The 15,586-nt window shown below is 36.8% G+C and overlaps 1 protein-coding gene across 2 annotated transcripts in view; it reads left to right on the top strand.

Annotated features, from left to right (window-relative positions):
* LOC136678745 (cyclic AMP-responsive element-binding protein 3-like protein 1) overlaps positions 1-6,118 on the top strand; it is a 53,184-nt gene extending 47,066 nt beyond the window's left edge. Inside the window, exons 10-12 of one of the 2 annotated variants that reach the window (XM_066656870.1) lie at positions 441-588; positions 2,513-2,735; positions 3,481-6,118. In XM_066656870.1, the coding sequence (XP_066512967.1) occupies positions 441-588; positions 2,513-2,735; positions 3,481-3,517 (408 nt within the window). In that variant the 3' untranslated portion in view covers positions 3,518-6,118. Of the gene's footprint in view, positions 1-440; positions 589-2,512; positions 2,740-3,480 lie in introns of those variants that run through there. The other variant, XM_066656871.1, reaches the window with a different exon arrangement.
* Positions 6,119-15,586: the final 9,468 nt, after the last annotated feature.

The following is a 15,586-nucleotide window of genomic DNA, read 5'->3' as shown; positions in this document are numbered from 1 at the left end:
TTTGACCAGTGCTTTAAAACATTATTTGATGATGTGTATATTGTAGCGCAGAATGTTTAAACAATGCAGGACTGTGCAGGACAGGAATGTGTATTTAAATTTTTCCCCACCTTTCTAAACCTATATAGATGTTGTTAATCCACATAGATAAAGGCCCAAGTTCTACTTGTTCTATGCATACGTATCAGCATCTGCAATTATGCACATGAAACATTTTGGATATCACCATAGATTAACTTGGTTGACAAGGGCACGTTATACGCAGTAATACAACAGGATACCAATTTATTAAACACATGTTAAACTACAGCATATGGAAACTTATTTAAAGGTGGAGGTAAGACTGTTTTATATGTGCATGCTGTCAAACTGGCTCCACATCAGTTCGTGCGGCAGAGCGGTGGTCTCACCGTGTGTGTGTGGTTCCTCCTCCCGGCCAGGTGGTGGCGCTGTGTTTTGTGCTGGTTTTGGGCTCACTGGCTCCCTGCATGCCCGAGCTCTCCCTCTACTCTTCCTCATCATCCTCACCCTCACACACGGTGAAGTCCACCCCGCTTCCCTCGGCTGACCTCTACACCACCAGCCAGGGTATGTCTCTCATGTGCTCCCTGAGCTTTAATCTTTTCCCTGTCAACAGTGTGATGCAGCATTCAGACAGATTTATTAAAGGAATTCTTCAGTTAAAAAAAAAATCACATTTATCATCATTTTTCTAATATGCTCGTTTCACTCGGCTGCGATCTTAAAATTGCAAACAAGGCTGAATTTGCAAAAAGATGATATGCTGGACTATGAATAATAGACTACTGACTGTTGCAAGACTGTACAATAAGTAAGGTAGAAAAATTGGCATAAAACATATAATATATATATATATATAATAGTATATTTTAGTTTTATAGATAAGGGGCCACAAATCGTCTGTCACATTTTCATAATCTTCTAACTGTTGCAAAGAAAGTGTATAACAGTATATACAATTTTGTTTGCTAAGAATTTTTTTAAAATAGGTTTTTATTTTTTTCCTGCAGGTTTCTTCTGGAATTTTATAATAGATGACATTAGGTCTGCCAAAGAATCGCCAGAATTGACACTTTACGTCAGTGCTCTGGACACTGGGTTGCAACATTGATGTCACTGTGATGATACACCTTTAAAGCTCTGATACTGTGTTGGAAATTGCGTCAGAATAGCAGAAAATGTTGTATTTACCACTGTTAAATTCAGAATTCTAGATGATATACAAGTTTACGAGACGTGACCTCACAACCTTCTCCTGGAGAAAACAGCCAGTTTGCTTCTGAAAGATTTCTTTATATCATCGTTGTCCAATTAAAAACATGTATCACCATGTTTGTGAATTTTTAGTTTTCTACATCATTTAAAAACAGCAGCTGTCCTTCACACTCTGAAAAATTCATTATGAATAGACCATTAGAAATGCTCCAAATTTACTGTTTTATTTTTCAGCAGTGCTTTTGCTGTTCTCTCTTTATATGATTCTGATTCCGTTCACTCCTCAGCCTCGCTTTTGATTTGAAAATGGCAGCCATCTTGAAGCAGTTGCCGCTTCAAGTACTCATGTTTTCTGCCTAATTAGCTTTGTAGCTCATGGCCAGAAAAGTCAAAGAGAACAAAATATGCAAAACTTGGGGAACTAATTTGAGAGATAAAAGGGTAAACAAGTGTAAATGTGATTTTTCACTGAGTTATTCCTTCTGTATGACTACGTTGTTTATTTTAACCTACAGACTTATCTTACAACATTATTCTGAATGTCTGTTCGAATCAGTGTCAATCAGTCTTATTATGCAACCCACTGATGAAGCAATTGTATGAATCAACCTAATCCACCTAGAAAGCTACACTCTTTCTATTTCTGTAGAAACTGATGAAGCATGAGCTACTTGTTCTCTCTTCCTGTTCCTCTTTTCTTCTCTCTGGACATATATTGCTGAGATATTAAGACGTCTTGGTAGAATAGGACTCTTTTTTCACTCTCTGATTGCTGTTAGATAGCTCACACAGCCTGAGATATCATATCATTATTCCCACCTGCACAGACCTCGCAGCCTCCTCTGTCACCTATCTAGTTTACACAGGCACACACGCATATCTGAACATTGTCTGTATCCCCTCTTCTAAAAATCATTCCTTTTTCATTTTGAGGAGGGCCCTATGGAGGCTGCCATTGGCTGAGCTAGCTAGGTTGCCATAGTAACCCTAGATCATTGCAGCTTGAGTTAATGCATTCTAGTTCCCAAGAGATGGTCTAGACTCACATCCAGAACTATAAATAACACATTAATACATATCAATTTGATAAGTCATGATTACTGCATGATCAGTAGTCAGTCAGGTCTTGAATTATGAATTGTTTTCTAAGCCCATAAATAGTGTAGGCGGGTTAAAAAAAAAACATACTAGTTCTAAAAGTTTTTTTTTACAGAGGCTTCACATCAGAGCTCATAATAGTAACAGCAGCTCTACTATTGTGTTTGTGTTTGTGCAGTCCGCTCCCGTAGCCTGCTCTTCTATGAGGAGGGTTCCCCGCTGGAGGCCAGCCACGGGAGCATGCTGAGTGTGGAGAGGGGTGAGGGGGCACCACGCAGATACACACAGGACCTGAAAGAGACCCGTGCTGCCCATCTCAGCAGGTACCTGAGTCCAGCCCAGCCAGACAGCAACAGCAGTGCAGCCCCCCTCCTCCCCCGAGAGCAACACTACCACACACGGTGAGTGAAAACAGACATTCAGGTTTCTGTTACAGAGCCTTTTATTAGAAGTTACACAAAAATTTACAAATAAACAATGATTCATTTTGGCTTGGCTATCAGTCTCACCTCTTTTTTTTTTTTTTACCTTTGTGTTTTTTTTGTTCTTAAATAATTAGCCCCCTGGAACATAAAATAAATTATGGAAATTATTTGTAATAGAAAAAACATTCTTTAAAAATGACAAAATCTGAGAATTCGTGTGTGGCCTTAATATTCCAGTGTGTATGTTTGAATGACAGCCCGAAGCATTTAGTTTATAATGTGGCAAACGAGAGCATTTTTAGAAAGCTTTTAAAGCTATAAAAAACTCTGTTTTATTTACACACGTGTGTACATTTAAATGTATGTAAAGTGTACAAAAGTACAAAAGAGTGGGCCTGTCATTATTACTTTCATTGCTCATGCACAAATCTTTTGGATAACTTTGCCATTGCAGTGCATACTAGTCTAGTGGGATGGTGAGGTGAGCCATGTCAACCTTGTGATTGGTCTGCGTTATCATGTAATAGGAATTTTTTATTATTAACTGTAGCAACTTTTGAATGTTACCATGCAATCCTAGAATCTGCATGAATTTATGATATCATATATCCATGGAGATTTTAGTTAGAACTGATCATTAAAATGAATGAATGTATCTTTTCTTTTTACTGTAGTGTTAATCATACATAGTGGCATTAATTGTCTCTCTCTGTTCTTTTAGAGAGCGTGATCCTGATGAAGGGTCAGAGTATTTCTAACCCCTCTTAGCGGAGCTGCCTACAACTTGCAGGCCTCCGCTGACCCCTGGACCCTGAGGTCATCCTATGCTCAGTGGCACCCCCTAGTGTTACCACTCCCCACCTTACAGAACCCACACATGATCACCACTCTCAGATGTGCTCTTCTTCAGAGGATGGACAGAAAAATGCAGAAGTGAGGAGAAGAGTGGGAGAGAAAGCATACACCATATGTTATAGACTCTGAATGAATGAATGAGTGTATGAATGAAAGAGTCAGTGCTGTTTTAACATGTTATTTTGATATGCAGAATCTGCAGCATGCCACACATAGATGGGTATGGGGATTTTTTATTTTTTTGCTTTCTTTCTCTGATACCACACCACTGTCACACCAATCTGGTTTTCTTCCTCCTTCAAATATTTCTCTTTATTCTCACTATTTTTTACAGTGTTTTCCAATACTGGTGTAATCACAGGTGCCTGATATTCCTAGCATTTTCCTTTTTTTAGCTTTAGTTCAATACATTCAATAGCATTTTTATTCTTCCTTTTCAAGATACCATATGAACTCTCTCTAATTTGTTAAAGCTGGACTGCACTTGTTTTGCACTAGGAAAACAAATTGATTTAAGTGCCTTCAAATATTTTTTTCCCTCCCTATGTAGTCATATTTAAAACAAGCTAGTTTTTGTAGATTGTTCTCCTCTCTTGTATGTTCTTTTTTGCTTACACTTAGTGAGAACTCAGAATTTTTTTTGTTTTTGTACTATTTTAAATTTTAAAAAAGTAGATGCATTTGTACTGAATTTAAAAGTATCCATAATATATTATAGTATTGTCAGCATTCCAAAAAGAGCATATTTATTTTATGCACAAAAAAAGAAAAGAATTGTTCTTTTTTATATATAATTGCTAAGGATGATGTAAAGTTTACATGATCTTGTTCATAACTGTTAAACAGTTTTTGTGTTATCTTTATTCTGTATAAAGAAAAGAACGTTTTGTATATAGGGGGGTTTAAACCAGGACAATCAGCTGTAAGACCTACAAAAATATCTGGCCGAAAAATTGCAAAAAAATATGTTGGAAATATCATTTTTATTATAACTATTCTTAACATAAAAATTACACTGCACAAGATAAAGTCTGAAAATCTGGATGCTACAGATGTGAAGATATATTAATGCAATGTTTTAAATTATATGGAAAGTAAAATCCAATATATTCACTTTAACATTTCACATATCTTTTACTAATGTTTACCTTTGAACCATATATTCAGAAGAAATAGATCATCTTCATTCCAGTAAATTGAAACATTGTCTTAGCAGTACAGTGTAATTCTTAACTCTTACTGTGAAAGTTTCTTATTGGTTGATATTTGGTTTTAGAACCACATCAAACTGAAGGTGGGCAGAATGGAGGAAATTAAGTAAAATCACAAGATTTCAAAAAATGTTCACAATACATATTCACATACAATAGTTATTCACTTATTCATGGACATATTTCCACAATGCTTACTTAGAACTGGTCGCATTAGAGTTTAGCGTTGATGGACACACTTGTTCTCACAAAGCAATGCAAAATGGGAAGAGAAATTTTGCTCAACTATTTTATAAAATGGCAGAAAACACAATTACTATACTATTATAATGTGTTATATTTCACCACTTTACAAAGAAAAACACATATCTCCAGTTCTGTGGATTTTAGTTTACCACATCATTTGAACACAGCAGCTGTCCTTCACATTGAGCGAAAAGTCCATGATGAATGGACCAATAGAAATGCTCCAAAATTACTTGGAATAAATTTTTTTTACCTTGACTTCCATTGAAAGTTAAGAAGGTTATTTTCTTTCTCCTATATAAAGTTACTATTTTGGACATATGTTTTTCTTTGTTGAGCGATTAAATACATTACAATATCTGTGTATAGTACTCAAGTGGGAAGCACCCAAGGTCCAGTTTTGCTCCCTTTGCAATGAAACATGTTGATGATGTGTCCTTGCAGGTCAGAGAAGAGCATACTCTAATGTAATTTAACACAACAACAGTGAACGTTGTCATATTGCCCAGGTCTACATCAAGCTACTCATTTAAGACATAATTTGTTGTGCTGTGCTGCATTTTCAACACATTATGAATCACAGGATTGTAAATCACCCTGTGTCTAATGGTTCAAAATTGGATTATGAGCCCTATGTGTAAAGTTATGACCTGAGACTTTGTAACGACCAAGTGAAGCCCCTCGAGACGAAAGCCTGGTCATTCAGCTCTGTCCTGTGTTCTGGAACTTGATTCAGAATTCTAGAATTGGCTTGGAGTTCTAAATGTTGTCTCCAGTTTTTACAATTTGAGCCAAGTCAGTCTCAACTGGTGCAGAATGCAGACTGTAGCAATGATGTATCTGCTGTATTCTGCATTTTGGAATAAAGTTAGCTGGAGAGAAATTGCTTTTGATGTTAAACTCCTGATGTAATTTGTTATTGGTGCCGCCTGTGTTCTTGTCCATTTTGTGGCCTTTTGTATATATGACATTAATGCTCAGTGCTAGCTGTAAATATGGAGGATGTATTTTTATATTTCTGATGCATTTTCGTATTCACTTTGCGCCTTTGGGGGAGGTGGTGGGGTGGGGGTGGGGGGGGTGGGGGTTGTGGACCTCATTGTGGACCTCTGGCACTGTTTTGGTATCTCTCTGCATGTTCTTCTGTGCTTGGAACTTCTCTGCCAGCCTCTCTATTTCTGTCCGTATTATTAAAGTAGAGTTAGAATGAAGCAAAATACAAAAATTTGCAGAAGCAAACCATTGTCTCTGTGGTATTTTCTCCCTCTCACATGTAATAGCACCGTATCAGCAAAATACACCTCATTCAGCATCACCTCTTCCAACACTCCTTATTAAATTAATAATCAGTCTGTCCCCACAGGCTTCTGGGAGACTTTAGAATAGATAATGTTACATTTCTGTGAGAATTGATTGCATTCAGCCACCAGAATGCAGCAAGATCAGATGCTCATATTGGATCATGATATTTGTACTATAACTGCATTGCAAGTCCAACACTCCAACCCATCTAAAAGGAGTTTTCCAGAGCTTCAGTACCCTAGCAAACAAAGCTTCCTGGCTCCAAATGATGAGGGATTTTATAACTCTCTAGCCCATGATTGCTATTGGGCATGGTGACCTTAACTTGGTTTGCCGCTGCTTCAAACTGAACTCATTCATTTCAGTTTTTTCTCTAGATTTTATAGGAGCTGAGTGTGCACAATTTAATGTATGTGTCTTCCATAGATGAACTCACTAATTATGAACATTTGGATGTATAATTAATTCATATTTTTATGTCAGACCACAGAGAAAAACATCTACAGTTTAGAATTTGATTATTATAATGACTGAAATAACTTACAATATCCCTTTCTACTCCATGGATTTTTTGCTGGACCTGGAATTCTAAATAGTAAGATATGCAGACTCATTATTAAGAAAATGAAAAATGAAACTCAGCATTAATCAAGGAGAGCATGGACTTTCGTAAAATTGAAAATTTGAAATTATATTCTTCAGGAAATTTCTAAAAATGTATTTCACAAAAGGCCTTCAAAACAAGACTCAACACAAAACAGCCCCTCTGTTGTGTCAAGGTCAAATTTGACCTGTTTTAGGTATATTTATTAAACTTTAATCCAGTTTTCATTTATTGGAAAAAACGTATAAAAACAGCCACTATATGTGAATCAGTAGTTATAATGTTATTTGGTTTTGAAGGTCTCTTAAGTATGTTTTGCCCGCAGGTAACATAATGCAGTTTCTACAGAGTTGAGCCTGGAGTAGAAACAAAGATCTGTTTTCCCAGTCAGTGGAGCACCACAATGATTGTGAAGCTGCAACTGAAATAAAAATATAATTTTAAATATTTTACATAGCTTTAAAAGAACACTAGGTAAGATTTGGGATTTATTTACAGGGCCACTAGTGTAGTTCAGTTTTACAGCACTGTACTGAAATCAGTTGGCAGGTGGAAGGAGGGGGTTTTATCCTCATCACAATGATTTTTAAGCTAAAAAAAATAGTGTTCCTGACTCACCCTTTGTAGTGCACTGAAAAATTTGTAGTGAACATTTTGTGCTTAAAAGCCATATTTCATGCCAAAATTACAAGATATAGCAGCGAGGGAGTCATTTTATGGCAGTTATCCACTTCACTACTTGATTCTTCTCAGCTTTGGTATGTATTTGGTATGTAGTACCTGGAACCGCTTACTTATTCAATACCTTCTCACTGGTGGTTCCATGTCCCTGGTGAGCTAGGGACTAATCTGTGATGTGCAGAGCCCTGATTGACCAGAGGGATTCATCATTGTACAAGGCACAATGCAAAACCCCAGACTACTATAGAGACCACATTTGTTTTTTTTGCCCACTGTTCCTGTTAGAGACGGTGTTTTGCGATGTCACTGGTTAAACTGTTGGGGAGGATGTGGTAGAGTAAATCGAACCATGTGAAAAATAGTGAGGAGAGCCGAGTAGAATAGTATCATGCAGTTTTTTTTCCTCAGCTGTTTCCAGTTTAGTTGATGAGAGTTATATTTAAGATCTGTCCTCACAAGTTAATTTGTTTACTTCGCTACCATTGAGAATATAGTTAAGTGTTGAATCTTTTTGTTCAATGTTTTTTAAGTCTTCTCTAATGGCCTAAGAGATATATATACTGTCGAAAACAAAATCTAACACAAAACAGTGTAGGCCTACTCAAGCTTATTTCCACACAATGTAGTATTGTTGTATCGTCACCAGGGGGCGTCATTGTCATTAGAGACCAACAACACAAGTTATCAAAGCCATAAGACTTATTTAAATATTTAAGTTTTTAAACTCACATAAACCTGTAAACATACTCTAAAATACCACCTCAAATAACATGGACCTTTTTAAATGAAACAAGCTTTTTGGCAGGTTAGGTTTGATCAAATTATTTTTTATGGTGAGATCAATGCTCCAGGCTAAGGAGAGTTCACATTTATGGTGCTCTTGTTTGTTCCCGCATGGTGCCTATGACTCAGAAGCAATAATAAAACCCCTTCCCAAACACGCGCTATCAGACCCTGCACTCTTCACCCGGCATTGACCCTGTGAAAACATTACTGCTGATTCTAAATCCAGCTCCAGCTCCAGCTTCATCTAGGCCTGCAGGCAGTACTTCAGCCAGACTCTACATCAGCATCATGCTGAAGAAAAAAATCATTACACTCACTTCCTGTAAAATCAGAGCGAGCATGGCAGACTCATTCAAACGGTTTGGACTCTGGTGGAGCTGGGGCATATGAGGTTTCTGCACCTGATTAAAAAAAACAGAAAAACGATTGATTTTCATGAATGTGTGGACATGATTCCAGGGAGTATACATCACTATTAACGCCTGATTATTTCTTAATACTTTAAAAAATATTTATTCATTCTGCTTTTATTTAAACTTCACAAGTATTGTATTCCTTTAGAGTCATCATAAAACTACATATGTTAAATTTGTTATGTGCAATGTGTTTTAACACATTTAAAAATAGACATTATATTATTTAAAAGACATTATATTGCTTCTTTAGACCATATCCGAGCTTGCTGAAGGGAAGGAACCAACATCATTGTGCCTAGAAAGAAGCCACGCATCTCCTATAACACAGTTAAAAATGAACCTGTGTAGGTTTAAAGTCTTCTGCTCCAGTGTCCAGTAAACCAGGGAATCAGAAACCACATAGAGATGGTAATAATTTTTCCCCTGCTGATGCTATTACATATTTGCTCTATTGGTGTATTGTTGAAGCATTAACCTCAGTCTACCCTTTCATGTATCTTCACTTGATTCAGCCTTTATAGCCAGACAGCCTGACCTTATTATTCATAAATTAAACAATAGGTTTCATTTCTAAGAAGGACACAGAATCTGAATGAATTGTCTTAAGTCTCTACATTTTAACCAGTCAGAAAATATTCCTCAGTCTCCTGTTCTTGCATGTGTCTTTTTATTGAAGTTCTAATATGTCATATATGCCCCACTGGGGTGACTGCAGTTAAGTCATTCTGATTGGTTATGAAGCTTTGGGGAAGACTCTGTATTAAGCCTAATCCTGATATAAAAGGAATGACCACGTTAAGTTACTTTAACAATCAGGATGCAATTTTGTACCTAAAGTGTTAATTCATGTTTAAAAAGAGTATGGACAGTGAAAAGCAGGTTTTAAAGTAATACTAGGTAATATTTTTACCTTTAAATTCTACTTTCACAATCCCTTTAATGATTGACTGACCTGTAATATGCAGAAAAGAGCCTCTGGCAACTCTAGGCTCAGCACTGCAGACCCTGCACTATGTGTCTTATTAAGGAGAGTAGGCATCCCATTTCATAGCTTACTAACTGCAGATGTGAGTCATGTACAATGTTGCGATAAGACAGAAATGAATGAAAATATCTTTGATATCACGATATCAAAGGCGATGTACACGATTGTAATGATAATAATAATGTAAAAAACACTTTTTATAAAATTCAGTAGATGTTTTGTCAACATTTGCTAGCTTTCCAGTTTGTTTAAATGCTAAAAACTGGTCTAATGTGTTTACAAAAAAAATAATAAAAAATGTGGCTTGGACATGCTAGGATTTCTTTCTCTCTACTTATGGTGGAGAAACAATAAAGAGCCCTATATTTGGGAGACTTCTAATTGCAAGAAAGTAAACACAGACCAAAAATTCTACAAAACTAAACAACTCGAGTTACAAATGAGATTCTGTGGTAATTCAAACAGTGAATAAAAACTTACAGACAATTTAAGTTCATTCAACAGAAAATATTTGCTGTTTCCCACAATTGTAGATGTTTCATTTAAATAACTTGATCTTTTTGATTAGTAGTCCAGTAGGCTTAGGTTATAATGTACATTTTCACAAAAGATTATCTTCTGATTTATCACAATAGACAATAATATTGTGATTAAAATTAAATGTTAATTACTGAGTACCTCTTCTGAGCATTACTAATTTTTATGATATGGCTCATCATGGACTGCATCCCAAACCGAACATTTCTTTAATTCTTTTATTTAGTTGTGCTGTGGGTTCTTCTTGTTCTTACTCTGAAAAATGTGTTTCCTTTGTTTTCAACAGGTGTCTTTGGTTTCTTCTCAAGATGCTTCCATCCTGTGCTTGGTCCATGTTTGACCTTGTCTTGCCATGACTCTTAAGAACAACAGCTGAAAACCAATTCTTCTCTGCCTTAACTTAACTGTGTCTTACATTTCTGTCAAAGTATTGTTTCTGTTGTCTGGCCTTGAAATTCTTCATCACATGTTTGTACATTTTCAGACACTGATTCAGACGCAGATCACTACACAGTGATGTATTTCTGTATTCAGGGAGTGCTATCTATCGATCTCCTTGGCTTTCTTGTGTAAATTCTTCACTGTTTGGATAACAGTTCAAAGTGGCAGTTAAATTTTGGATAACCTGTGCTTGAAAATTAAATATTTAAATTCCCATTTCTTCTGCAAACTTCTTGAATTGCTCACTGGCAAATTGTGATTCATTGTCTGCCACTCTTTCAGGTATACTGTTTCCCATGCTGGCTAATAGTTTGTGTCAGTTTGAAAACTTCTGGTTACTTGGAGTAATAGTCAACACATATTAAGTAATCACTCTCTTCAAAATGGAACTAATCTATTCCAACTTTAGTCTATGCTCTGTCTGGAATATCATTGCTAAATAATTGTTATTTAACATTACTCTTCCTCAAGGATTCACACACTGTAAAAAAATCCCTGTAAATGAACAATAATAAATTTCTTTTTACAATTAATTACAATTACAGCACATTGTTGTAATCCAAAATTACAAGTTATTATTGTATTTATTAATTTTACAGCAAAATATTATTTATGTACAGTTAAACATTCTTAAATACAGCTAAACACTCTAAGTCCATAATATACTCTATAGTATGTAACAGATAAATCATATGCTAAAATATCAAATAAAACCACCCAAGACTCAAATGAAATATGCATAGTGTCACGCCCTCGTCCTCTCATGTCTGTTTTCCCTGCCATGTGCTCTCTCTCAGCACATGGCTCTGTTTGTTGTTGCCCTAGTCCCGCCTTTGTTCCGCCTCCTCGTCTCTGTCTCATTTGTTACCCTGCCCCCTCGTTATCTGTCTCAGGTGCGTCTCGTCTGTGTTTTGTATTTAAGTCCCCTTCTCTCACTTCCTCTTGTCAGACATTTTCACCTTGGTTGTGTCGTATCCAGTTGTTTCATTTCTAAATGTCATAGTCGTATCGCTCCCTTCAGTTTGTCTGTTCCTCGTTTTGTCTCGTCCGTGCCTCGCTTCGTTTCCTCTGTCATTGTTTTGTTTCTCCGTCGTCATAGAGTCTCAAGTCTGTCTGTTTCTGCTTTCCCTCGTTTTGGTTTTTGCCCTAGTCTCAGTCTCTGTTTCGTGATTCCTTTTTGTAAATAAAGTTTATCTGTGTTTTAGCGTATGCGTCCGCCTCCGTCAGTCTGACCTCCGCAAGTCCCTGACACACAGTCTTTAATTGCAAACATAAATGGTCTTCAACAGAAAATCAGACATTAATTTTCAAATTACAAGAGTTCTTCACTAAAAATTTAGTACCATAAAGACAAAAAGTAAACTTTCTTATACAGCCAGCAGAAAAAAGCTGTTCAGCAATTTCTCAATCAACTCCAATCTAAATCAAAGTTTTTCTTCTAAACAAGGTGAGCTATCCAATGGATAAAAACAAAGGTCAAGACTTTTAAACACTGTGTTTATAATTGTCTGTGTGCTTCCATACAATATAGCTAGAATGATTCAGTTATCGGAACTGAAAGTCCATAAAATTCCTCGTTAAGGTGCACACATGATGATTGAGGTGAATACATTTCTTCTGAACCATTTTCCCAGTCTGCTTGCTGGTGAATTCACCCTGGTAAGATTTGGATCCACTCTCTGCGTTTATACCAATAAACCATTTGGAATGGCATAGAAACATAGCATTTTAAATATAAGGTAAACCAGAAGTGGAAGTCAGAACCCGTTTTACATCCTTAATGATATGGCACTTCAAAAGTTTGTCTTCAGTTTAATTTGAAATACCTGGCCAAAACTCTGTCATGTTGAAATGATTTCATGAACACTATTTCTAGCAGCTTGTGATCTCTTAATTTTTAGTGTTTGTTGAAAGTATTGTCTGAACTTGGCTAAGAACTCTTTTTCAACTTGGGCTTTCAAGAGATCTTGATCCAAATGCTGCTGGTTGGCCTTCTTGCATAATAACTTCACAAGGTATTGAAAAATACCTAGAAATCTCAGTAGTACTGTATTATCCTTTCGTCTTGGCGAAATATGTTTTGCAGCTTACAAAAAAAAAATGTGAACTGCAAGTAAACTGTTAATAGGCAGACCTTGGAATCTTGACGTGTTACCAAGAATGGTTCTGCTATTTGGAATTCCAGTTCAACTTCTGTTGTTTCTGCACCCCACCTTTTGGCCTGAATATGTTCGAAGTCCACTTGTGGACTTTGTTAGCGATGCTTTTGGTGCTACATTTCTAAGATCTTTGAGCAGCAGCACATTAAACTCTGCTTGTGTGCAACTCTACTTGAATGTCATTCTTTTGTTGTGCATCTTTAGAATTTCAGTCCATCTGTCGTTTTTGTTCACTTGCAGCTTCTGTATTTGGCAGATTTTTTGTTTCATCTGCGCCATGCACCATTTTCTTATGATTTCTCATATCTTTACAACTCTGCGTCTTATAAATGTATCCAATTTATTTTTTCATGAACATATTTTGCAGACTTGACCACAGGCAGGGCATTTGTCTGGAGGGGGTCTGACACCTTGTAAATTCTTTTTCTTGCTTGTGAAATGATTTAGCTGTAGCCTTGCTTTCAGTGCATTTTTGTACTACATTCTTTCTGCCCGTTCTGTTCATTGCCACATCAGTCCATTCATTTTCATATGGCTATGCATTATTTGTTAGCTCTACATATATCCACAGCTTTATTTATTGTTAATTGTGGTTTCCTTGGCAGTCTAGCACTTACTTTGTCATTGTTTCACACCAAAATCTATGCAGTTGTGAATCAGAGAATGAGTAAGTTGTTCAAACTTGTTCGTCAGATCCATCACATATGCATTACTGGATTACACCAAAGAAAGATAATTAAAAAATATTGGAAATTCTTAATAGCCAACATTGAAAATTTTTTATATTGTATTAAATAATGTATATTGTATCATTTACTGAATGTTAAATACACAATATTCATTGCTCAATATATTATATAATTAATTAATTCATTGTCAGTATCTTATCCAGTTTAGGGTCACAGTGGGTCTGGAGCCTACCCGGAATCACTGAGCACAAGGCGTGAACACACCCTGGAGGGGGTGCCAGTCCTTCACTGGGCAACACACACTCACACATTAATTCACACACTCACACCTATGGACACTTTGGAATCGCCAATCCACCTACCAACGTGTGTTTTTGGACCGTGGGAGGAAACCGGAGCACCCGGAGGAAACCCACACAGACACAGGGAGAACACACCAAACTCCTCACAGACAGTCACCCGGAGTGGGACTTGAACCCACAACCTCCAGGTCCCTGGAGCCGTGTGACTGTAACAATACCTGATGCACCACAGTGCAGCCCCCAGTAAAATATATAATATACAATATTTTAAAAATTGCACACCGTGACCCTGAACTGGATAAATGGTTACGGGAAATGAATGAATGAATAAATGGATATTTTAAAAAATGCATATATAATCTCAAATTATATTCCTTATTCCTCAATCTCACTCTCTCTCTGTAGTTTCGTGGTCAGCAGAGAATTCAGAAATTTAATCTATATCCCTGTTTCCAGTTGGTGATTAATAAACACAGAGCAGTGAAAGAGAAAGAAACAGCATCAACAGACACAGCCTTCACACTTTCGGAACACAGACAAATATAACCTGCTGAGAGGTGGGTGGGTGGGTGGAGGGTGGTTGTGGGGGGATTCAGAGGATCAGACTGCAGCTGCCTCTCTGCCTCCCACACTAAACACTCACATTCCCTCATTCTATGTGTGTGTGTGTGTGTGTGTGTGTGTGTGTGTGTGTGTGTGTGTGTGTGTGTGTGTGTGTGTTTGTGCCAGGCTGCTATTGAGCTGCATGATCTTTTATAATTTTTCTGTGACATAAAATTGTATTGGGTTTAATCAGAAAATTCATATTTAAAACACCATTACTCATTTTAGATTTAAAAAATAAATTGCATAAACATTTTTCACAAGCCATCTTATTAGTCACTGTCTTTATAGGCAACTGTGTGTTTCATATTAGCTGTTGTTATGTATGAACTTCAGAAAATTTTTCAGACATTTTTCCAGATTTGCTCTGTCACACATGTAGCGAACAGCTGGAGAACTTGTTTGTCAGATGTGTTCTCACAACTGGAAATGTTCTATGTGGTTTAGGCATGGGGTGGCACCTATGAAGAGCATGCAGGAAGCATGGCACGAATTCACTGTATGTGATTCTTAGGAATATTACTGGTTCTGTTAATGCATGGACTTGCATATTACCCAGATTTTGTAGGGTGCTGGCAGAATAAAATCCAGGAAATTCCTGGTACGAATGATATAGACATTTGTGTTTACATAAATAGCTCCTCCAGGTAAAGTCCAGATAATTTGTAGGTTATTGTGCATGTGTGAAAGGTACAAAGTAAGAGTAAAGTTGGAATATTTCACTGTACTGAAAATGAGGACTGTTTGTATTGTTAAAATTATGCTATCACATAGGTGTCATGCCTAAAGAAGTACTCTGGCTTCAGAACCAGATTATTATTAGTATTTGAATGCTTAATCAGTTGGGTTGGAACCTGTGTGGAACTTGTGGCATCAGTGCAGTGCAGTTAACACATGAACTCGAAAACTAATCTAAAAACATTGTACATCACAGTCAGTCAATAGTTAGTGACTGCATTGACGGGTTTGGTGGCCATATCATGTGGATGGAAGCATTCATTCATTCATTC

The sequence above is a fragment of the Hoplias malabaricus genome, chromosome Y (genome assembly GCF_029633855.1).
Source record: "Hoplias malabaricus isolate fHopMal1 chromosome Y, fHopMal1.hap1, whole genome shotgun sequence".
Lineage (NCBI taxonomy): Eukaryota > Metazoa > Chordata > Actinopteri > Characiformes > Erythrinidae > Hoplias > Hoplias malabaricus.
This window is presented reverse-complemented; position numbering and strand designations above follow the sequence as displayed.